This window comes from Barbatula barbatula (genome assembly GCF_947034865.1).
Source record: "Barbatula barbatula genome assembly, chromosome: 6".
Taxonomy (NCBI): domain Eukaryota; kingdom Metazoa; phylum Chordata; class Actinopteri; order Cypriniformes; family Nemacheilidae; genus Barbatula; species Barbatula barbatula.
The window spans coordinates 3,617,006-3,642,520 of record NC_136765.1 but is presented as its reverse complement, the minus strand read 5'-3'; the positions used below and the strand labels follow the sequence as shown (position 1 = coordinate 3,642,520).

General features: G+C 40.6%; 1 protein-coding gene across 3 annotated transcripts in view; it reads right to left on the bottom strand.

Moving 5' to 3' along the window:
- Positions 1–25,515, bottom strand: part of pxdn (peroxidasin) — a 52,491-nt gene that overhangs the window by 8,255 nt on the left and 18,721 nt on the right. Inside the window, exons 2-16 of one of the 3 annotated variants that reach the window (XM_079459066.1) lie at positions 24,017–24,088; positions 23,614–23,685; positions 21,944–22,015; positions 21,210–21,281; positions 20,303–20,374; positions 19,753–19,922; positions 10,690–10,807; positions 9,118–9,287; positions 8,323–8,595; positions 8,110–8,226; positions 7,559–7,717; positions 3,891–4,003; positions 3,624–3,780; positions 3,403–3,511; positions 380–537 (exon numbers count right to left, since the gene is read on the bottom strand). In XM_079459066.1, the coding sequence (XP_079315192.1) occupies positions 380–537; positions 3,403–3,511; positions 3,624–3,780; positions 3,891–4,003; positions 7,559–7,717; positions 8,110–8,226; positions 8,323–8,595; positions 9,118–9,287; positions 10,690–10,807; positions 19,753–19,922; positions 20,303–20,374; positions 21,210–21,281; positions 21,944–22,015; positions 23,614–23,685; positions 24,017–24,088 (1,904 nt within the window). Of the gene's footprint in view, positions 1–370; positions 538–3,402; positions 3,512–3,623; positions 3,781–3,890; positions 4,004–7,558; positions 7,718–8,109; positions 8,227–8,322; positions 8,596–9,117; positions 9,288–9,393; positions 9,437–10,689; positions 10,808–19,752; positions 19,923–20,302; positions 20,375–21,209; positions 21,282–21,943; positions 22,016–23,613; positions 23,686–24,016; positions 24,089–25,515 lie in introns of those variants that run through there. The other 2 variants (XM_079459065.1, XM_079459067.1) reach the window with 2 other exon arrangements.

Here is a 25,515-nt window from a genome sequence, read left to right as displayed (position 1 = left end):
AATGTCATTATTATTGATGATCTATTCTTTTCAAGAAAACAGTGCCTTGATAGTGAATCTGGCTGGAAGGTAAAACACCCCGATTGTCTAAACACACAGGATCCTTTTGCCATCATGTGGCACTGAAAGCTGTGCGGTTGTCATAACCAGAATAACAGTGTTGTCTCCTTGGCAGTACAAATAGTGTCTGCTGAACATTAGTCCCTTTCACGTTTCCTTCAACATAAACCAGTTGTGCATTCTAATGTCAATAACTAATAATAAAAGCAAGCTGGCATTTGTATTAGCGCATTACTTTTTTATGTTAGTGGTAAGAATAGAATAATATGATTTGAGAAATGTTTGTAGTAATGATATGAAAAGGGGTTACGTGAGATACCGGTTCCATTCGTGTCCACCATGAGGCCCTGGTTGACATGCCTCTGAATGAGAAGTAACGTCTGCTCAAAAATCTCTCCCGCTCGGGCCTGCTCCACAGTGTAGGGGTCCCGGGGGTAACGAAACAGAGCCAGCAGCTCGGCGGGGGTACGAGGAGATCTGACAAAGGTCATGGTAGAGAACACATGAACATCACTGCAAATGACGTGCAAATGGTTGAACATCCGTAAAAGGGACAGTTCACCCAAAAAAACATTCTGTCAGCATTTATTCACCCTCGAGTTGTTTGACTCTTTCGTCTTCAAAAGAAGATATTTTGAGGAATGTCTTTGTGATTTTGTGTCTGTACAATTGAAGCCTATGTTGTTTGGTTAACAACATCCTTCAAATATCTTCTTTTGTGTTCTACAGAAGAAAGCCATGACTGGTTGGGAATAACATTACAGTGAGTAAATGCTGAACGAAATTTTTAAATGTTACCCAGCTATAAATAACAGGCTCACAATGTGACTTTGCTTATTTTATCTTGTACGTGTGATTAACTACAAACAGTCAACTCTTATTTATTTTAGTTGAGGTCATACGAGTGAAGCAGATAAAACAAAGAGCAAGCTCTTCGCCAAAGTTAACAGTCTGCCTTTCAGCTCTAAAATTGTTGGTGTCGATTCAAACTAAATCAAAAGAACATTAAAATCATAAAGCAATAAGGTAATTTTTATTATAAGCTTGATAAAACAATATTATTCAGAGAACACAGCAGGTGCCAATTTAAAACAGTATAACACTGGGGTCACTTGTGCCAAACACATGGCCGTGTTTTGTCTTGGACTGCATAATATCAAAAAGAAAACTTTTATATCTTTCCAACCTCCCCAAAATATTATAACTGTATTTAAATACAGTTTAAAACAGCAAATCTCTGTTTTCTGTGGAAATATGACATCAGTTTGGTAATTTAGAAACACAAGTCAGACCCCAGTACGTTTACAATCTCTCCTGACGAGGATATCATTATCATTCAGATAGACTTCATACAAACTATATTTGTTTTGGAAGCAAATCTCTCTTAAGCTAAACCAACAAAGTCTCATGAGAATTCGTGACAATGTCAGAAATTTTAATACGCAACATCCTTCATATGTCTATATGAACGGAATCTGATTGGAATTCATACCTATTTTACAAGGTGGCTCATTCATGTGAATTCCTATTTCCTACAATCTCATTCGTATGATTTGACTTTCCCCCTGTGACGTTAGGTTTAGGGGCGGGGCTAGGGGCCATTTATCGTTGCTTTGCCAAATCGTGAAACTTGCGTTTTTAGCAAAATTATCCTTTGCGGCTGTGATTTTAGGGTTTGGGATGAGGTAAGGTGTAGGTTAGCCACCTCCTAAAATTGTACGACTTCTTTTGATATCAGGTTATAAATATATAAATGTAAATACCCGATCTGTGTATTGAAAGTTGTGCTGAGTGATACGAAAAAAGGGATGAAGTAATTGTAAAAAAATATATACATTTTTAATAGTCCAAATAATCGTTTTCTTTGATGGTAAGGTTTAAGGGTAGAGTTAGGGAATAGAATATACAGTTTGTACAAGTGTGTGTGTGCGCGAGTGAACATGTCTTTTCTACACTGCATATGTGCTCTAGTACCAGGCCTTCATCTGTCGATGGAAATTTTCAGATTTATTTCATGGCATTTCCGGATTCATTTAATTTTTTTGTTTTATAAATGAAATTGTAAAATAATTTCGCATTTCTTATTCACTTTCAATTGGGGTCATCCATCCATCCATCCATCCATTTTCTACCGCTTATCTGGGGCCGGGTCGCGGGGGCAGCAGTCTAAGCAGAGATGCCCAGACATCCCTCACCCTAGACACTTCATCCAGCTCTTCCGGGGGGACACCGAGGCGTTCCCAGGCCAGCCGGGAGACATAGTCCCACCAGCGTGTCCTAGGTCTTCCCCGGGGTCTCCTCCCGGTCGGACGGGCCCTGAACACCTTCCGGGGAAGGCGTCCAGTAGGCATCCGTAACAGATGCCCAAGCCACCTCAGCTGACCCCTCTCGATGTGGAGGAGCAGCGGCTCTACTCCGAGCTCCTCCCGGGTGACCGAGCTTCTCACCCTATCTCTAAGGGATCGCCCAGCCACCCTGCGGAGGAAGCTCATTTCAGCCGCCTGTATCCGGGATCTTGTCCTTTCGGTCATGACCCAAAGCTCATGACCATAGGTGAGAGTAGGAACGTAGATTGACCGGTAAATTGAGAGCTTCGCCTTGCGGCTCAGGTCTTTCTTCACCACGACGGACCGGTACATCGACCGCATTACTGCAGAAGCTGCACCGATCCGTCTGTCAATCTCCCGTTCCATCCTTCCCTCACTCGTGAACAAGACCCCGAGATACTTAAACTCCTCCACTTGAGGAAGGAACTCTCCACCAACCTGAAGTGGGCAAGCCACCCTTTTCCGACTGAGGACCATGGCCTCGGATTTGGAGGTACGGATTTTCATTGGGGTCAATTGGGGTCATATTGAACCCAAATACTAGATTAATAAAAAATGTTTTACATGCCTTCAGAACAACCGTATCAAGCCCAGTTGTTTTTCATGTGAATATAGATAGGAAATGTAGAAAAGTCACAATCTTATTCCACTTGATATGAAGGGAACCATTTTGATTGGGGTCATATTGACCCGACGAGAGGTTAAGGGGTAAAGCAGTTTCACAGAGAAAATGTATTGGACGACTTTTTCTTTTCGCTTATTTGTTTAAACAATAAGAATATAGTTATTGGTTTGTCATACATATTTGGACAAAATAAGGGTACATTTCCAATTCTGGGTGAACCGTTCCTTTAAAAAAACACTGATCCAGCTCAGAGCGAAGGCTTCCTTTCCAGTGAAGAGTGACGAATACATCACATTGACCAGCCCATGATGCCAGTAAATTCCTTATGGCTTACAGAATTGTGACTCACAGCAAAGGGATTTGCTTTTCCTGCCATATTTTAAAGCCTACCCGTCAAAGAGTTGCCTCCTTGTGGAGTCTATCGCGCTGTTTATGCTTCGAATGGCCTCTTCGAGGGAAGTGGAGACATATGGATCGCCCTCCCTGCTCACCTGCGGTACTGGAGACACAAGAACATAAAAACAATTCAAACGTAAAGACTGAGGTTCAGACAGGCAGGAAATTGTCTTGTATTGTACTTATTTTATTCATTTTTCCAATTCATTTCTTACCTTGAACGGTCAGCACCATGCTGGATGAGGAAAAGCCAATGGAGTTACGAGCTACACACTCATATCTTCCCCCATCGGCGAGCCCCACGTCCTGAACTTCCAGATAACCCTCAGGTTTGATATGAAATTTCCCACTCTCAGTAATCTGCACTCCATCCTGCAGATCAGGACCACAGATTTCAGTTTCAGTGATATTCGGGACAGTCCCGGGAGGACTGCCGTGGATGGATGGAGGTGGCTGTGGTGCAAAGAGCCCATTGGTCTAACCTTGCTCCACGTGAGGATAGGTGTGGGCTCGCCCTGAGCACTGCATGGAATCTGGACATCTGATCCAGACTCCACGGTCAAATCCCTTGGAGCATTTGTGAAAACAGGCGTTACTGATGATGTAAAAACACGTGTTAATGATTACAGCGCGCTGAGAAACAGATGCATCTATCATGAGCATGCACAGGTCATACGTGCACCAGTTCTCAAGGAACCGTAATTATGGGGAAGTCAATGAGAGGGCAAGAGGTTTAGTTCAAGACACGTCAAGGCCAACGTGGATTTGCTGGTTAAAAAGCATCTGAACCCCATTTCATCAGTCATACGGGATTGACATGACAAGAGGGCGTGTAAAAAATGACAGAATATTCATTTTAAAGCTGAACTACTGCATTTCTTTTAGGAGTGTTTCTGCAACCTCTGCTCATTCCTTTGGGGTTCAGATGTTTCAATGATGCTTTTTAACCAGCAAGTCCAGGTGAACTATTCCTTTAAAATCAAGTGCTAAACATTCATCTAGTGTTTTTAAACCAGGGGCATCAATATGAATTAAAAGGATTAAAAAAGTCAAATCAAGCTACAAATTAAGATTTTTTTGTTTATTTATTCATTTATTATAGATATTTTTGTTTATTTAGATATTATTTTTCTTTTTTATTATTTCCAGTTAATAAAAGTCATTTTCATTTGTAGGTGAGCAACCCCTTTAATTTAAACTTTTAGTTTTACAAAAACATTTTCTTATTATGAGAATTAAACTGTGACTGTGTGTTGACATAGAGCTTGAATGAGGCGTCAAGCGCGAGTGATTTACATGTTAAGTCAATGCAAAGACGCGATAGACGCGCTTGCGAATGAGGCGGCGGGAATGGCGCGAATAGCGCGAATGAGGCGGCGCGAATGACGCGAATAGCGCGAATGACGCGAATAGCGCGAGTTGAAAAATCTGAACTTTGGCGAAAATTCGCGCCGTGTTAACCAATCAGGCGCCTGCTCTAGTAGTGACGTAGACGACGTAGCGAGCAGAGGCAGAAATAAAAAATGGGGGACAAGCTCATCTCAGTGTGTGGACACCCGGAGCTATATGATACGTGTTCATAAAAATAGGAATAAAAAGGATCTTGCTTGGAAGAAAGTGAGTGAGGAGGTCGGAGAATCCGGTAAATTGTAAAAACATTTTCGTGAAGCGAATTTCACTCGCGAATGACGCGAATAGCGCGAATGACGCGAATAGCGCGAATGACGCAAATGAAGCGAATGACGCGAATGAAGCGAGTAAACACAAAATGTTCAAGCGTCCAACTACTCACGAATAGCGCGTTTTTGACACCTCATTCGTGCTCTATGTGAACACACAGTGAGTGGGGGCCTTCAAATATGGCTGGCGACAAAGAAGGCGATCATCCAATGATCAACACCAGTTTTGAGGACAACACAATGATTTACTTACGAAGAGAAAAGTAAACAGCGTTTGACTACAAACTGAACAATATGCAACATGACTGTCATTATAATTGTATAACTTCCTAGCAGTCTCTTGAATTTTAGTGTTTTCATGCTCTTGGGAGACAATTAGTGACCGCACAAAACAAACCATGTTTATCCTCATTTTAATTATGTTAGAGTCTTTTTCAGGCCTGTGCTGTTTTGTTCATGGTTATTGTCAAATGTTGGCATTTGCTCAATTTGGAAGCTTCGATCATGTCAGATGAATTTGTGCCGACATAAAAACAAAACAATAAAACATATGGGAAGTCAATTCTCATATTCCGGAGTAGTCAGGGTTGCGAAATGACTAGGTGGTTAAAGCGTTGCTCTTTTTTGCCGCCCATGAGCCTGTCAGAACAGATCTGCGAGTCATTTTAGGGTCGTGACCCAGAAGATGAGAACCATTGATCTGCCCCGAGAAATGTTACTTTTATTGTTTGATGGAGTTCTCAGTTGTATTATATTTAAGAATCAAATTAGCCTCAGATGGTTTTCCTAAAATGATTTGGGAGAAATAAAAACGGAAACTGGAACTGTTGGAACACAGTATGGAGGTGTAAAATGAATATAGATTGTAGAGGTTAGATAAACTGGATTGGGGTAAATTGGATTAGAAATTGAGTCTTCAATAATATAGAATTTTGATTGCAGACTTGAAGACATTTGTGAGATTTCTGCCTCCCTTTTTAGGAGAAATATGTGAGATGCAGATGAGATTTGTTTTTTCTTTCTTATGGGTGCTTTCTCACTTCTCTTCCATCGGTTTCTGTGAGGCTGTTTTAAATGAAACCAGCTGTGAGTCAAAGCAAGGCCCGGGTTTTACAGTAAATCCAGACGGTTGTTATGCAGTGTGTTAACTGCCATCACTACATGGAAAACATCTCGTCATGTGGGAATTTCAAAGCGGCGAGCTTTCCTGGCCCTTCCACAAGCCTGTAATAAAGCTCAAGAGGTGGTATAAAGGCAGTCACATGCTGGGACATGGTTCCCCATCTGTCATTGTGACTTTATGGAGGTATTGTTGTTTTAATTGTAGGCTTCAGTTGTGGGCAAATTACTAATTTGTTTATGAAGTCAACCCTTCTTTCCTCTGGGTATAAAACCATGGACACCAAGGACAGCTGACCTGCTGGTCTCAGTGGATAATCACTCATTTGTATTTTGTAATGTTCAATATATCGATGGTTTCATTGGATGTTAAGTTTGGGTTACATAATGTTTGTTTATGTTGTTGCCGCTGAAACAGTCTATAACAATCGAATAGGCGGTGTAATAGTATCACTGCACGTACGTCGGTAAACATTTAGCTATAACATTTAGATCACAGTGTATATATAGATGTTATGCTGTCAGTACCACTTTTTGTTATTTACACATCTAATGATGAAATGACTACTAATGTGCTGAATCAATGTCAAATACATCCAGTTTGCTGCATTCGCCATTTTAAAACAACGTAAAATATGGCTGATCTATAAAATAAATGACTCGCGTAACGTAAACGTAAAATATGAGTATATTTATATAAATATTACATTTTATGCATTTGGCAGATGCTTTTATCCAAAGCAATTTGCATTGCATGATACTGAACATTTGCATCAGAGTATGTGCAATCTCCGGGTTCGAACCCGTGACCCGCATTTCGCTGCATTTCAAAGGTCAAGTTGGTGACTTGCGAATTCCCATCACATGACAATGCGTGACCAATAGAAGATTAGTACATCATGCTCATAGTAACAGGAAACGCAGATCATAACAGTATCGTACATCCCATTTTGTACAAAACGCAGGTATATAATAAGATGGATTTAGTTGCTTTCATATTTGCAGGGTTGTGTTAGATTGTGTGAATTTTCATAGTCTAGGTTTTGTTCGTAATAATTCCGTTTTTTAGCATTTTTTCTTGCTTAACTACATACTATTGTAATACTACGGTTATTGTGGCGAGACTTTACTAAATTTGTTGTTACTAGGGTTTTACTGTACATTTACAACAAATAGCATTCCAATAGTTCAACAATTGATATTGCACTTGTTAAATACAATCAAATTACCAATAGCATGTAACCAATTTCAGGAAAAAATGTGATACATTCCTATAATCACAATTACATTTTTTTAAACATGAACAGCAGACGCTGGTTAGATGATCATGGATATTGTGAATTTGTTCTCACTGGTCTGAAGGACATTTAGCTGAACAGCTGCACTGGCAGTGCCAACCGGACTGACCGCCTGGCATTCATACTGGCCCTGATCATGAAGGGCCAAGCGACTGATTCGCAAGCTGCCCGTCGACAGGATGACATGTCTTCTTTCATTGGGCAGAGGGCTGCCTATGGTAAGAAAAACAGACGTTCTGTTATTATGCAACAACTGAAAGCCTTGTAAACAGCTGATAAATTGACTCACAGTAAGTCAATAAACTTTAAATGTGTCCTTTAAAGGAATGTTCGGGTTCAGTACAAGTTAAACGCTGTTGACGGCATCTGTATTCATTCTGTCAATTATTACAGACAATCTTTTTAACTCAGTCCCTCAGACCAAGAAATAAATAATACTTTTTTTGCTAAATAACAGCATGTCACAGATATAGAGAATCACTTGTGTTAAACCTGAAACATCACATTAATCTTCAACAACACCATTGAAAACTGGTGGATTCCTGAAGAGCTGTTATTATTTCAATTGGCAACTTGATCTGTAGACTGATAAAAAGCCGACATACCGCCACGCGTCCACGCTATGACCGGCTGGGGGTAACCGCTGGCCTCACAGGGAAAATCAACTGTGTGACCCTCCAACACGGACTGATCCTGAGGGGTCACCGTGAACTGAGGACGAGCTGGCACGTGAGAGAGAAATGATAAGTACATTGCCAATCATTAGCAAAGTATTATCTATCTGCACACAGAATAAATGTACAGAGTGAATCTCTTACCCTGTACTATAATATATGCGTTGGCATTGATGGTGTCAACGTTGTTACTCGCGAAGCAGGTGTACTGTCCTCCATCTGACTGATTGACACTCTGAATGTAAAGACCGCCGGAAGGTGTAATGTTGATGCGGGGGTCCACCGGAAGGGCTGTCTGATCTCCTTTAGTCCAGGTTATCCGGGGCTGTGGCTGACCCGTCGCGCTGCACTCCAGGGTCACGCTCTCCCCGACCAGCACCTCAGTGTTCTGTGGCTGGATAACAAAACTGGGCCGAGCTGAATGGAGGAAGATCTACTGTCAGTTGTAAGGCCCCAAAACAGATTGCTGAGTGACAGACAGCATGATTCAACATAGAAAAGTCAAATTTGTGAACTATTTGTTAACGCCTTAGCATGTTCCAGCCTTCGGGTGAATACTTTCGCATAATATTTCAGTCTGATGACTTGTGACGGACAGAAACCAAAAGGCTCAGAGAGACAGAACTAAAATCTAGAAAAGCTGCATTACTGTAATATTAATGATAAAAGGAAAAGTTATTTTCATACACAAATTCACATTCTCAATACTTTTTGGAAAAAAAAATCTAAGATTTGTTTTTTTTAATTAAGACACATTTTTTTTATTGTTATAAAAACAATAAATACATGTATGTAGCAATATAAATCAAAATTAAAAGCACATCATTTTTTATTTATATTTACATGAATTAACATTTAAAATATTAAAAAGATCATTTCATTTTTTTATTTTAAGTTTGATTACATATGAATTAAACTATAAAAAAGAAAAAGACTCACAAGGTGACCTGAAGTATCGCAAGGTGACCTCAGAAGTCTTCACCTCTCCGGCCACATTTTTAGCCATGCACTGATATACGCCCTGGTCCGTCTCGCGTGTGTCCTGGATCATCAGAGTTCCATCTTCCAGAAGATTCAGACGAGTATCATCCCTCATGTTCAAAGCATTGCTGACAAAAAAAGGTTTACACACACGACTCACATTTCTGGTTAAAACAAACAAAAAGTAACATAAAAAGGATTACAAAAAATTACATTCGCTCATCTTTTACTCACCCTTATGTTGTTCCAAACACAACTTTCTTTTGTCCAAAGATATCTTGTAGATTGTCCAGAGCGTTTTTCATAATAAGAACTGGAGCTGTCAAGATCCAAAACAGCACAATAACAGAATCAATATAGTAGTTCACCTAACTGCACTCCGAGTCTTCTGAAGCTACTTGATAGATTTGACAAAGGCACCGTTATACCTGCTTCTGTATTATGTTGGGTGTTTTTTTATTTGATTTAAATTGAAAACTATCTGCATATCAGCTATAGCAAGAAAAAGGCAGAAATAACAAACCGATAGTTTTATCTTATAATACTGGCCTGTTGACTGAAAATGATCAGCTGACACCAAACTTTGCTGGCAATAAACTAGCCAACATGCATTCATGGATTTGTTTTTGACCTTCGCTAATTTAAAACACGGTCAAAACAGCAGTTTTATAATAAGTGAGCCAGTGACAAACATTGGTAACGACCAATAGAATTTTCTTAAAATCTGTATCAGAAATCCTATAGGCTCATCCCTAAAAGATTGTGTGCGCATTAGGCCTGTCACGGTATTCGATTTTTAACTACACGTTTTTTTTAAGTGAAAAATGTAAGAAATAAATGATGGCATCAGAAAAATTCACTCTAAATTGTATATCGTTTCTGTTCTGTTATTTGGTAAATTAATTACAAATGTAGGCAGAGAGTAAGAGAATTCATTACCATTGTGACTTAAGGTAACATTTTAATGCTAAATAGTTTACGATATTACACTCTGTGTAGAATTAACATGCTAATGATATCACATTTTTACAGTTATTGTCAATACCAATATATTGTGACACCTGTAGTGTGCAACAGAACAGAATTATCTCCTTATTTGGGAATCATTTTCCCTTCTGCTATAGCTCTTAAATGTCATTTTTAATAAATATGGTGCCAAAATGCTTTGTAGCAGTTTTCGTCAAAAATATGACAAAAGAACAAACAGTCTTTTTAATCACTAGTAATCTCTGAAGGTAAATTATTCTTCATTTGAAATTATAGCGAATGAGATTTGATCTTTAAAACTTCTGCAGTGGAGGGGTTCAATTTTGATTTGTTATGCACATAAAGCTATCCTTCAGAAGACTTGGAGCACAGCGTGGACGACTTTATTGGTGCATTTTTGGAACTTGACAGCCACAGTCGCTTTTATGAAAATCCACATGGAAAGACTTCTTTTATCAGTCCAACAGGTTTGGAACAACACTAGGGGTTTCATTTTTGAGTGCACTATTCCTATAAACATGTAGAGAAAGAATGTAAGCATACTTGTTTCTGAGCCAGATGATCTGTGGTTTGGGGTTGCCCTCTGCCCTGCAGGTGAAGTAGACGGTATTCCCGGAGGTTACGTCAACATCCTGCGGCTCTGATGTGATCCGGGGCACTTCTGCTCCACACGTCCAAGATGAAACCAAATAAATATGCGGCAGAAAAAAAGGGGTTCATTCAGTCTGCGAAAGCTTTAAGAATAACAGCATACTGAAAATAACATTTGACACGTCTCTCTTGCCTCACTTCCTCTGCTGACATGCCTGCTTGTGTTGGTTGAGGGCCAGACACAGGGTGATTGTGTATGTGGTTACAACGGCGGTGTGTTAAACCCCATATATTACCCACTGACACCACTGGGCACGTGGTAAAATTTTTTCCTGAACCATCTGACACAACTGTTGAACTGTTTCCAGACGTCTGGCTGCAAAATGTATCACACCGACATAGACTGCTGTTTCAAGAAACAGTTTTCCTTAACTTTACAATACATTTTACATGAATGCATTTGGAAGATCTGAATTCAACTTATGTTGTTCTGAACCAATATGACTTTATTTCTAAAATGAAACACAAAGAATATAATCCCATATAATACAGCATCCAGTGACAACGAAACTGACTAAAAACATGAAAAAGTCAATATTGTAAATAAGGGTATGTTTACACGACATTATATTAAAATGGAAATGTTCTTTGTCAAAGCAATCCACGTTCACACGGATCTGCAAAAACGCTGTATTGAGACACTGTATTGCACATACCAGGCCAGTAGTTAGCGATGTCACTTTGTAAAAAACTTTGCATTTGAATGCCCCTAAAACACTGATGCTGCCTAAATGACTGGCCAAAGTGGATATTAATGTTAATATGTAAAGTTAACCATATAAAAGGTATCGTGTAAACACACCCTAAGATACACGAGTTTTAGTTTAGGTAACTATTTGATTAAAATAATTGTAGCACACTTGAAGGAATGAACAAGCGTGTGATTTGGTTGGGTTCTTTTATTCAGCCCGCATCATTCGCAACAGCTCCGTAGCACACAGTACAATACAACTCGCTAACACTCGCGCGAACGAACTCTTCTTCTCCTCTTTTAGGTTTTCCGCCGGCTTACTGCCACCAACTGGACACTCATCACATAGCTGTATACTACAAATTGGCATGCATGTACTGAATAATTAAATTACCATTATTAATAAAATAACTGAAATAACAAAAACTATTACATGGGGGGGTCTAACTTTTAACTCACAATTATATTATAACAATTATACTCTTCTATCAATATATATATATTCTAGATTTCCCCACATTCTCCCCTACAAAACAGAATGTAGTCCCGACATTCTCAAAATAAATTACAGGTTATCTACCCGTAGATCATTTCTTTGGCAGGAGTCAGTGATATAACAGTTTTAGTACTCGTGCTATACTGTCACACGACACACAACATGTATCTCCTTTTCCATGCAGTGTGTTTGTAGCAGACATCATTGTGCACCATGATTTTCTACCACCATCGCTGTTTATCAACAGGAATCTGTACTTTCACTGAAGGAATCTAACCTTACACCATTAAAACAATTTACATTTGTTTCTGGAATGTTATGGTAACTATTTTCTCGTTAAAACCAAAAATATGAACTCAATATTATTCTGGTCAATTATTTAGCTTCTTAACATTTAAACTAGAACTTATTACTGTGATTTAATTTAGCAGTTTACCCATCTACAATACTAGGCTGACCTAGAGAATGGTAAGTAAACAATCTTGTTAGTTTTCTGTTTCTCAAAGGATATACTCTTTTGCAGGCTGGTTGTGAAGGAGTCTCCCCATCACTATCATTAGGATCATCAGTTTCACCCGCCTCGTCTCTGGATGATGATAAATCATCTTCTCCCCGTCTTGGTGCTTGCTCGTGTTCAACCTCTGGTTCTACATCGTTCAGCGTCACTGTGTCTTCTGAATGAGGTTCTGGAGGTTCTCTGACACTCTGACTCTCCTTTTCGACTGGTACTCCAACCAGGCATTTCCAATCATCCTCACCATCTGAACTGTCACAGTATGTTCGATTTTGCTGTGTCGATGTTTTTCCAGTCTTGGCTTTTTTCTTGTTTTCTTTTTCAGGTCTTCCAGGTAAACATTCTCTCTCTGCAGGTAAGTAGTCACACGGTAGCAATAGGTTCCTGTGTAGTATTCTTGTTTTCCCTTTGCCTTGTTCAGGCCGGACTTCATATACTGGACTATCCTGGTGCTTCCTCTTGGTGACGACATAGACTTGTTCTTCCCAAAATGATCGAAGCTTCCCAGGTCCACCTTTTTCCTTGAAATTCCGAACAAGTACTCTGTTCCCAGGGATCAGTTCAGCTCCGTGTATTTTCTTATCGTACAAAGCTTTACCTCTTTCCTTCTCTTTGTGTGACACTCTTGAGGCTAACTTGTAAGCTTCTGTCATTCTCATTCTCCAGTCCTCAGCATAGTCATGGTAAGATGAGCTTTGGTTCTTTGCTGGTACACCGAACATGATATCAATGGGAAGTCTGGGAGTGCGGCCAAACAGGAGATAATACGGAGCAAACCCTGTTGCCTCACTTTTCGTACAGTTGTATGCATTCACAACTTTTGCAAGTGACGTCTTCCAGTCGGCTTTTGCGGTTTCTGGTAAGGTCCTCAGCATTGCTAGCAAAGTTCGGTTAAAACGCTACACTTGACCATTGCCCTGGGGGTGATATGGGGTCGTGTGGGAGCCTTGCACGCCACTGTACTCTTGCAGCCTTGAAAACAGCTTGTTATCAAACTCCCTGCCTTGGTCGTGGTGCAGTTTTGTCGGGAACCCAAATTTCAAAACAAAGTCCCCGAACACCTTCTCAGCCGCTGTCTTGGCGCTCTTGTTTCTGCATGCATACGCCTGTGCGAATCGTGTAAAGTGGTCCATCACAACTAAAATGTACTCATAACCCCCCTTACTCTTCTCTAGGTGCAGGAAATCAATAGAGACAAGCTCAAACGGGTAAGTGGTGGTGATGTTTACCAGAGGGGCTCGGGTCGGTCTGTTTGGACGCTTGCTTCTCAAGCAACTACAAACACGTGTGACATAGTGTTCCACGTCCTTTTGCATGTGGGGCCAATAAAACCGATCTCTGATTAAGTTCAGCACCCTTTCTGCTCCCAGGTGGCCCATGTCTTGATGCAACTCCTTATAAACGAGCTCATGGTATATCCTAGGCAAAACCAACTGATGACGAATTACTGTTTTCCTAAACAAGAGACCATGTTCATCCAGGTATAACTTTGCTCTTTCCCTCATCAGTCCCAGAGCCTCTCTACCCTGACCTCTGATCACAGGCCGCGGTTTCATTTTTAGGTATGTGACAGCTTCTCTGATTTCAGGGTCTTCCTCTTGGGCTTTTCTCAGTACATCCTTGGGGATCTCTGCAACTGAAGTGAACAGCTCCTCCTCCTGTTCTCCTGACAACGCAGTTTCAATTGTAAGTGGACACAACCACGGCCCTCTCTCCTGACTCTGTACAACCGCTGCCTGAGATACGCTGACCATGACTTCAGGGTGCACCTCTTCTGAACAGGTTTCCATGTACTGTTCCATATGCAGCGGCATACGTGACAAGCCATCTGCGTCCCCATTTGACTTTCCTGGGCGGTATTTGATGGTAAATCGGAAGTCAGCAAGTTCCGCTACCCATCTGTACGTTGTGGCATTTAACTTGGCTGTCGACATCACATATGTGAGAGGGTTATTGTCCGTGTACACGATGAATGAAGGTGCATGATAAACATAGTCCCTGAACCGCTCGCATATAGCCCACTTCATGGCCAAGAACTCCAACTTTCCTGAGTGAAGATGGTAGTTTTTCTCAGGAGGGGTTAGGGTTCTTGATCCGTACGCTATTACCACTAACTTGCCTCTTTGCCTTTGATAAAGCACCGCACCAAGGCCTTCCTGTGAAGCATCGCAATGGAGTACAAAAGGTTCATCCAGATCTGGATATCCCAGCACCGGTGGGTTAGATAAATAATCAATTAACTCATAGAGGGCCTTTTGATGTTCATCTGTCCACATGACTGGGTGTGCTGACGCAAGCTGTCCATGGCTATGTTTCACTTTTCCTTTCCGCTTAATCTGTACTTTCCCTGTCGGTGTCTTTTTTTCGGCGAGCAGCAAATAAAGAGATGCGGCCTTGCGGGAAAAGTTTTCAATGTATGACCGGTAGTAGGAAAGAAATCCTAACAACTTTCTCACCTCACCAACTGTCTTAGGGGTCCTTTCTTTCAGTGCTTGGACAGGAGCAACGTCAGCCGGGTCCATCGTGTACCCATCTTTTGTCACCAGCCTCCCTAGGAATCGTACCTGATTCCGGAACACTTCACATTTTCGAGGCGTTAGTTTGACACCATGATTTTGATAACACTGCAGCACTTTTCTAATGTCCTGAAGATGATCATCAAATGTTTTAGAATGAACCAAGTTATCATCCAAATATGGTTGACATACCTCATCACGCAATTCTCTCAGACACTCCTCCATGCTCCTTTGGAATTCAGCAGGTGCATTTGACAATCCAAAAGGGACCCTCACCCATTCATATAATCCCCACGGTGTAATGAACGCAGTGAGAGGTCGGCTGGATTCATCTACAAAACCCTGGTGATAGGCTTTACCTTGATCAAGGACTGAAAACCAGGTGTTGCCTGCCAAGCTGTCGAGCATGTCCTGTATGCGGGGAATTGGATGTCTATCTGGAATGGATTTCTTGTTCAACTCCCGATAGTCACAGCAGAGGCGAAGAGTTCCATCTTTCTTACGCACACAGACTACTGGTGAAGAATATGGTGACTTAGATTTAGTAATCCACCCCTTATTTAACAGATCCTCCAGGTATTCTTTAACCTCTCTGCGAAGTGGCTTCGGGACAGACATGTATGTGTGCTTCACGAAGGTGGTATCATGTAGGCGGATTTTTAGCTGGAGAGATGGAATACATCCCACATCACTGTCATCGCGAGCAAAAGCACCACTCTCCTCCCTTAGAAGCTGCTTCACCTTCTGCTGCTGTTCAGGTTTTAAGTGATCAACGCATACAGGAGGGTCCCATAGGTTTTCTTTTTGCCCAGTTAACATTGTATTAGTGTTTTCTGTAGATTGACTGACTTGTTCACCGTCTTTTTGGAACGGGCTTTGACTGGCGTGTGTAACAGTCGCACATGCAACCTCTTTCTGAGCGGTCACCGGTCTCACCTCAGCAGGGTAAATGGATTTCACTCGCTGTATATGGCCCAGAACTGCCCGTGGAGGCAGGTCGATGTCATGGTTGGTATCATTGATCACAGGAATACAGATGCGTGAACAGGTCCCTCTCTTGAGGCAAACGATGTTTTCCTCCACCCTCAATCCATCTGGCCACTTCACGAACTCATCCGGTTCAAAAAGAGCCTCTTGATCAGATAGCAACGGGCCCGTTCTAATGTAACATTTGACAGCTCTAGCCTGTTGGGCAGGAATTCTTGTTACTGACCTTCCTACTTTCACTACTCCATCACTGAACCCTTCGTTTTGGCTTCTTACTAAGTTCAGCAAAACCTCAGCTTTTTTACAGTCACAGGACAGTGCAGTACTCATGGCTTTGGTCTTTACATTGGTAGGGCGCTCTACACCACTGTTCAACAGGTACTCAATGACATTGTAACCAATGATGGGCTCCTCTGCCACTTCATCGTCACCACATACCAATACCGGTACCTCCAGTTCTAACGGTGTGGTTTTGTCTGTTCCCAGCTTAAATGTCACTTCAACCCAGCTTTCGAACGGGATCACTGTTTGATTCACTGCTCGACCGGTGAGGGTTCCAGGGCCTAGGATCTCTTCAAGACCACGTAGTGTTGTGTGTGGGAGATGTTCTTTTCGCCACTTTTCATTCATGAGACAGACTTGTGAGCCAGTATCCCACAGCGCTTTTGTTGCTACACCATCAAAGAAACAGTTCACCATACATTTTTCTCCGATCAAATTCAATAACTGTGCATGATGTTTGGTGGACAACTGATTAGTAGTTATGGATCTGATATGCTGCAGAGGACAGTCCTTCCGTTTCGCTGCTTCATGAGCTTCCAGCTGCTTAATTCTGTCACCCAGGATGTCATGGTGATTGTCTAGGCTCGGTGAGGATGTGGTATGAGTTGTGACTGCCATACTGCTCGCTGAGTGCCCTCTTTCGGTTCTTCCTGCAGGTGGTGCCCTGCACCCTCTGGAAAGATGTCCACTTTGCCCACAACTAAAGCAATGATCACACTGATCACCTCTGCCTTCATTTTGACATCCACGGCATCCTCGCTTCCTTTCCCTGGGCTGCGTGGAACGGTAAGTACTCATCGCTTTTCTCATTTCTCCGATCTCCTCTCTCAGCTGTTTAACGACCTCATAGAGCTCAGAGTCTTTCTTGTCCATGACTTGTGGAGTTTTCAAAGCTTTTAATTGTGTATATGTGGACTGTTCTTTACCTCCCACAGCATAACCAATTTTCTCTTGACTTTGGCGTAGTTCCACTGGAACCTCACTGACTTTAGTTTCTTTGATGTGGGCATTTTTCTTGAACTTTTGCTGTCGTTCGCACTCAAGACTTGCAGCTTCGTTCATAGCTGTGATGAGAACCTCATCTGTGATTTTAGGATCATCAAGGCAGGTTTTTAGCTGATACTTAATGTGATCGTTTGATAACCCTGTTCCTAGTGCGCGCAGGAATCTTCTCTGTATGAGATCAGGGCTATACGGTTCTTCTCCATCTGGTTCTCGAGCAGCAGCTAAAAGTCTTTCCTTCAACTCAATGGCACGGAATAGGAAGTTTTGTGGTGACTCACGGCTCTCTTGAGTGATGTTTATCAGTCGATGATACAGGTCTGTTGAGCTTTCTTCCTTATAATGGCCTTTCAGAATTGTGCGCAGCTGAGAAAGGGTTAAATCTGTCTTGATCTCCAGCATATCGCGCAGGCTCATACCTGGACTCACTGCTCTTATCACCGCATCAAGTATTTCAGACTCTCTGTGTCCCTTGTTCACTCCAGCCTCAATTTGGTGCATCAAGTTGTTGTATGAAAGCTTATCTTTCTGACCTCGTTCTCCAATTTGGCCATTAATCTTAAAATCACGCCGGATAGTGACTTCAGAAACTTCATGATGACGTTGGGAAAACGCCGGGAGGCCGGACACAACAGGAACTTTCAAACTCAGGCGTTGGATTTCGTTTTTTAGCGCATCTGTTGACAACTCAAACTGATGCTGCAATTCGGTGTACTGTCTCTTTAAATGCGCGAGCTCCGCCGAATTTCTGTCTGCGTTAACACCGCCATCTTGTACCGCGCGGTTACTGCTTTGCATCATCTTGCTAGAAAACTCTAACAAATCTTCCACATGTTGACGGGCTACATCGTCATCTTCCGTCTCAATCACCTTCTCTACTGATTCACTTATTAATCTGATCAGCGAGTGCCGTTTGGTTTGTCCCTCCTCCACTGACAGTTTCGCATACACACTCACCTCGTGCAGCTGATCGAGCCGCAGCCGGAGCAACGCCGCGCTCAGCTGATCCTGCAGTTGCTCAAAGTCCATGCTCAGCCTCTTCGTAGACAACTCACTCAAAACGGCACCGCCGATTCCATCCATCCTCGTCGCCAATATTTTGTAGCATACTTGAAGGAATGAACAAGCGTGTGATTTGGTTGGGTTCTTTTATTCAGCCCGCATCATTCGCAACAGCTCCGTAGCACACAGTACAATACAACTCGCTAACACTCGCGCGAACGAACTCTTCTTCTCCTCTTTTAGGTTTTCCGCCGGCTTACTGCCACCAACTGGACACTCATCACATAGCTGTATACTACAAATTGGCATGCATGTACTGAATAATTAAATTACCATTATTAATAAAATAACTGAAATAACAAAAACTATTACATGGGGGGGTCTAACTTTTAACTCACAATTATATTATAACAATTATACTCTTCTATCAATATATATATATTCTAGATTTCCCCACATAATGTGCACGTTTGTCTGCTCTACAAAAGAAAGGAAATCATATGGATTCTAGCTTTTTTTAATCTTATTTTATGTTTAACTTAGATTTTTTTCTTCGGCCGCGATGCACAGTTCTGGTCACTTTATTGTTCGACAGCGATACAAGCGACGCGGTTGAATGTACTGCATCGGTTTTGGGCGGGCTGGTGTTGCGTTCTTTTGTCCTGCTGTGTTTTGACAGGTGCCCCAGGCATCAGTGCGCCGTATTTTATATATAGAGGGGGTGGGAGGGCAGTGTCGTTTTTCTGCAGGGCCATTGGGGCTGTTCTGGGGGCTTATTACTGAAACAAGCCCGAGCAGGCCCATACAGAAAAACTTCTGCCGTGGTTTGTGGTGAACGGTCTACTGATACTCTGAGGTCCCATGAGAGCTGGAACGCCGTTCAATCTCAGCCTTAAACATGTAGAAAATGTGACAGTCAAAGAGGTATTTTTTGGAGACTCATGTTCACAAAACTGTTTCTGCACTGAATCTCTTTTTGTCTTCTCCCGTAACTGGGATTTGTTTTGTGTAACTCAAAACAATGTCATATGTTGCAGACTGAGTCTATTTATGCATGTAAGATTCAGAACATCAGGTATTGATTCAGAGTCACCGAACTGGAAATTAGCCCAATATTATAAGCTGAATCTGTGATTTTCTCCAAAGCACAATGGCCCAGTAAAGTTACCCGTATTTGTTTAACATATGCTTAGAACGAAACGGATCCTGCAGCTTAACACAAAAAGTAGGCTCAGAACAGCAACATCTGGGAATTCACTCCATTGTTCAGTTCAGCATCTGTTAGATATTTTGTGATGACTACATGCACAAAGATTTTCAGACGCGTCCCGTTGAGCGGAGAGTGCCGTGAATGTGGAGATCGTGGCCTTCTAAATATTTACATCCATTTAGTGACATTTGCTCATACTGGTTTTGATTTGTGTATGTTGGTGTGTGAGCTGTTTCTGTGTGTCAGGGAACTCACCGCAGTTGAGCTCTTGCGCAGTGAGAGTTGCGACCGAGCGTCCCTGTAAGCGGCTGGGAAAGTCGCACGTCGCAGCGGCTTGAGCGTTACCGGACTCTGCATACTGCTTCAACAGATCGGCCAACCACAGCAGTTCACAGTCACAGTTGATTGTGTTTGAGTCCAGACGCCTATAAACACCCGCAAACATACACGTGAAGAGAGCAAATGAGATCTTTAGTTCTCAAGGCTCTGATAAATCATGTAGTTGATCTTTAAGCATTTACAACTTTAAGTGACGGATTAAGTCATGGTGAATAGACTTTTACCCGGTTTCACAGACAAGGCTTAAGACTAAAATGAAACTTTGAGCTGTCTTAACTGAAAATGAATTGCCCTGACATATCTTAAAATATGTAATTGCCATCGTTTCGTCTCAATATGTACATCAGTAATATTTTAATCTGAGGCATTTTAATAAAAGCGAATATCGTATTTTAACTAAGGCATAGTCCTGGCTTAAGCTGAGCCTTGTCTGTGAAATGAACTTGAATTAACTTATATTACTCACAGCCTCTTCATGGACTGCAAATCGGAAAAAGTTCCTAATGCAAGATGAGTTATTCTGTTGTTGTGCAAAAATCTGCAAAAAACATCAACATCACATCAAATTCAAGAATCGCTACTGCATTACTGTGAGGACTAATACCTGTATAAATTACTTTGTTCTGATGAACACAGAGAAATATATTTGTAAGAATGTGTTTGCACTTAAAATTCTATAGGTTTTCCTCAGCCTTTGTTTACATGACTCTGTTTCTGGCATCGCCTCTGGAGAACTGAGTGTAATGAGGGCATTATGTGTTAAGTGTTTGCCTTTCATGACTGATTCTGGCTACAGGAAAGTTGCCATTGAAGTTAGACAGCAGATCCGACTGTGATGTTCCCGCAAGCCTATCTTCATGCAGAAGGTCCACAGGGATGTTATGATTTTCTATCAGGTCAGATAGTGTCACTTTCCCATGGAGCACACAATCATCCACAACCACTCCGATTGACATTAGGAATGTCATCTTTCCTTGAACAACATCCACATTCCGTTCTCTTCATCTTCACCCACTGGGTTTCTTTTATTAAATAAATATTCAAAATCAAATACCCGGGGCGTTCCTGTCACTCCGGCACTGAGCCCGTGTTTAAGCACAAGTGGCTGTTCATCTTTTAAAGACATCAGAATGTGTGTGGGTGAATTTCTGAAGGCATTCAGCTCCATGATCGGCAAACATTTAGGACAGAGGCCAAGAGGAAAGAGAGAGACGGAAAACATAATCTCCAAATGAACTTCTGCATCATTGCAGTACACAGACTGCTGATAAATGTTATTTTTCATGGTCACCTGAGGATGTGAAAAGACACCTACAGTAATAGCGTGACTAACATATCAGAGAATTGAGTTTTGAGATACATGTGAGACTCACAAACGCTCAAGCTTTGGTAGATGGGAGAAAGATTCTGGCTCCAATGCCTCGATGTTGTTGAAGTGCAGGTATCTGTGAAACAAGACACAAGTCATATGTACTGTGTTTTACTTGCCAGAACATTGCATTTTGAAAGCACTCTAAGGTTTTCTAAGCAGTGGTTTTATAGGTTTTAAAAAACACCATTTGTTGTAATTATTTTAGCTTTGTGTTTTGATTCTAGGTTATGCTTTTTAACCTTAAATCACATCTGCAAAAACTGAAATGTGCAGATTATTTCGGGCTGGCCGCTCTGTAAATAATTCTGTGATATGAATGTATCACAGCTTTAAAAGTCCTTCTGGTCCTGCAAAAGTCCTGCAAAAGCTTTAAAAGTCGTTCTGGATTAAGGGCTGATGGAGTTGAGAATACGAAATGTGGTTGTAAAAAAGTGTTTCATCTTTTCCTGGCATGTTTTGCACATACTAACTTAAGCATCAAAACCGCAGATACCTTTTAATCTACACACACAATTCAAAGAAATACAACATATTGTTAGCATCTGAATAAATAAGCATTTAAAGACTTTAAAGCGTATTCATATTGGACTGTTATTCAATGCAAACTGCCCCTTAAACACTATGCTAAATACCAAATTTATATTCCTCACTAAACAGTAAAAACTGTTATTTTGGGGGTGAACTGTCATTTTATGAACCAGACAAAGGAAGCTGAAGGTGCAGAAGTTCACTTACAGTTGTTCTAGAGACACGAGTCCCTTAAAGGCTTCCCGGTCTATGGACTGGATTTCGTTCTTGTACAAATAACTGAAAGAAAAAATGATTTAGTAAACATTAGGTAACAAACAATCTGTTATAATTGCACAACATGTACTGGCACTATAAAAAATGGATATAAGAAGTAACTGTCTGGACGCTCTTGTTTGATGATGGCGCAGAAGGGACAGCGTGTGGGAAACAGGAAGTGAAGTCTGTGGTTTTCAGGTCTGGGGACAGGGGCTGGTGAGAACGAATGCATGGTCTCAAAAAACACATGATCTTATGACCTCAAGTGCCGCGTTCTTGAGTACAATGACACCATCCCACAGGACATGCAAAAATATTCGCAAAATACACTGCAAACTGTAATAACGCAATAATTACCGTGCCAAAAATGGAGATATCTACTTGGTAAAAACTAGCTAAATGTTTGCAAACACTGTGTTTTAAATTCACAAGAGTATGGATATTCGCTAGACAAAACCAGGTGTCAGACATTTGCTGTTTTCTCCAAAACTACAGTGTAAGACTCTCTTATTGGCCTGTGACCAACAAAGACAAGAACGTCTCTGCTCAGAGACAAACTATTCTAGCACCGTCTGATCTCTGAAGTTTTGGGTCAAGGCTGTCAGACATATAATTTCACATGTCTGAGAGCGTCTCTAGACAATGCCAGTCACAGACACTGAATCATTCAGAAGTGTTGGGAGCATCACTTTGGTGCACTAATGTTCTAAATCTATAGTTTAGGGTCAAATGCTTTTCTTTTGACCTTACAAACCTTTTGTTTGCTTAAATGACTGAAATAACTGCGCACACATATGTTTTTTCATTACACACACAAACGCATGCACGCACACACATTTATCAGAAAAGATGTGATCATCTCTGTTTTCTATTTAAAAAGGCATCTCAGAGTGAAACCTCAAGAAGCTGCTTGATAACATTTCTATAAATTCTACACAAAGACTGACTACACTGAAGATAATGAAGATGATCAAACAGTGGCGTAACGTCTGGGAATGCAGGTGCATATGGGCCTGGGCGATTTCCAACAGAAAGGGGGCAACCCCTCCAGAATGCCGTCGCGAATGGATGCAACTGGACCCCCTGGAACGTGTTCAGATGGAGGGAGCCTTTTTTTTTATTTGCATTAATATAATTTATGTAATTCATATACAATAAAAAGTTATATAAATTACCATTCATATAAAATAAATTGTTATATATTAGCCACTAGCCTGACGGATTACACAGACCAGAAATTAACTTCAAGGCAGCCACTTGTGACTGTTTAAACCGTCTGTATAGTTTTGATATAATTGTATTATTCCATAGTTTTTATAAATTTACTGTTGTTCAAACATGTGGAAAAATAGTGGGAATGAAAGCACCTATTATTTTGAATAGTGGAGTAGATATCACTGATAATAGTGCACATTAAAATATTAACTACACAGTACGTTTTCAGACTATTTCAGATTAAAGCAGCAATACTCTTGAATCAACTGTACTTAGATGTAACTGCTTTAACTCCAGTACTTAAGCACAATGGGATTCATAAATGCATCTGAAATAAAAATGCATCAATGTTCATAACACATTGTCTATAACAGGAGGATGAAATCCGATGAAGGAGAACTCACAGATATTTGAGGTTTTCCAAATCTTCAAAGGCTCCTCTTGGGATTCTTCTGATGTGATTGTTATTTAAAAGGCTTAAAAAAACAATATATCAGACATCAAAACAAATGGATACACATTCTATCCCTGTCAAACAAACTGCAGAGTGCAATAAAAAAGTTTCATGATTAAAAAGATAATATAGATCAAAACCATTACAGTTGGAATATATTTGTAACCCCGACATTGTTGCGTAATTTAAAACACAGTTAGTACTAATAATAAACAATTCAGATATAATACATGATATGATTCTTTAGCTATGAGATTCACATGGTGAACTGATGATGGCGGACTGTTTTTAGGAAGAATAGAATAAGAATTAAGTAATAAAAGATGACAGAGTTTGACATGTTTGACACTTACAGTGTATTGAGGTTCTTTAATCGTCTGAAGGATCCCGGCTGTAAATCCTTGATCTTGTTGAATCTCAGGTCTCTGAAATTCAAGAAAAATATATTTCGATCAATCAAACAAACAAACGTGTATAACTTTGTTGTGCATTAATCACATTCTTATAATCATTAATTTTTAGACTTTTTAGAAAACGGTTGAGGTTTAGTAGAGGACCACATTACAACGGAGATCACAACATTCATTTGGCTAGCAATAACCATAAAAACCAAATTGCTTTGTAAACAGGTTATGTGCCAGCTGGCCTTTTAACAGCTACATCTGCAGAACTTTCAGTGAGAGATTCTGAGGGCCACCACAGGAACATCAAAAGCCCTTGTGAGAACGGACTCTTTGAAGTCCACAGATACCTGTCTTTGTTATCACGTCTGGCTTAAAGAATGCACTTTAGAGAGATACTCCTTTTTTGTCATGATATACTCACCCTCAAGTTGTTCCAAACCTGTATAAATGCATTTGTTCTGTTGAACACAAAGAAACATACTTGGAAAAAATTTAGCAACTGACATTTCCAGGGCATCCCTGTCTACCATAGTAGGAAAGATTAAGATGGTAGTCAAAAGTGCAGCAGAACTTTTGTATTCAACAGAACAAAAAAGATACAATACTACGGTAGTCAATGATGTCCTTCCAAATATCATTCTTTGTGTTTAGAACAGAAAAATCATACAGGTTTGGAACAACTTGAGTGCGAGTAAATGAAGACAGAATTTCCCTTTAATATATGCAATAGTCTCTTAACCTAATGTTGCTGTAGACCAGAGGTCTTCAACTACTTTTCCTCGAGGGCCAGATTCTAAAAGTATAAATGGGATGCGGGCCAGTTCTTTTACCATATCCTAATTTCTCCTGTAAGTTTGTTTTTCAATTAAATTTGATTTATATAGCGATATAAATTCACAATGTGCATTGTTACAAAGCAGCTTTACAGGGGAAAATAAGAAAAACACAAAAGAGGTAAAACACATTATATGAGGTTAATATAACAAGTTCAATTATTCTAGTAAATAATATCTAATATCAGCAGTCTCCCGGTGGTTTATTTAGCATATTTGCATTAAGTGAATGCTTGGCTGAAAAGATGTGTCTTTAATCTAGATTTAAATTGGGCGAGTGTGTCTGATCCTCGAATAGTGTCGAGAAGGCTATTCCAGAGTTTAGGTGCTACGTATGAGAAAGCTCGACCCCCTTTGGTAGTTATTCTAGGTGTTAACAAAAGTCCTGAGTTTTGAGATCTTAGAGAGCGTGTTATTTATTGCATTTTGTTCCCTTTATACTGTTTTTGTTTCTGTTACTTTTAGATCAAATATTAAAACATGCAGTCAGATATTGCATATGCCTTTTTATGTTTTTTTAATTTTTATGTAATTTAATTAAAAGAGATATTGTCTTTTTTTAATTGTATTTTATATTCCTTGATGCATTAGTTTACCCAAAAATAAAATTCCTGT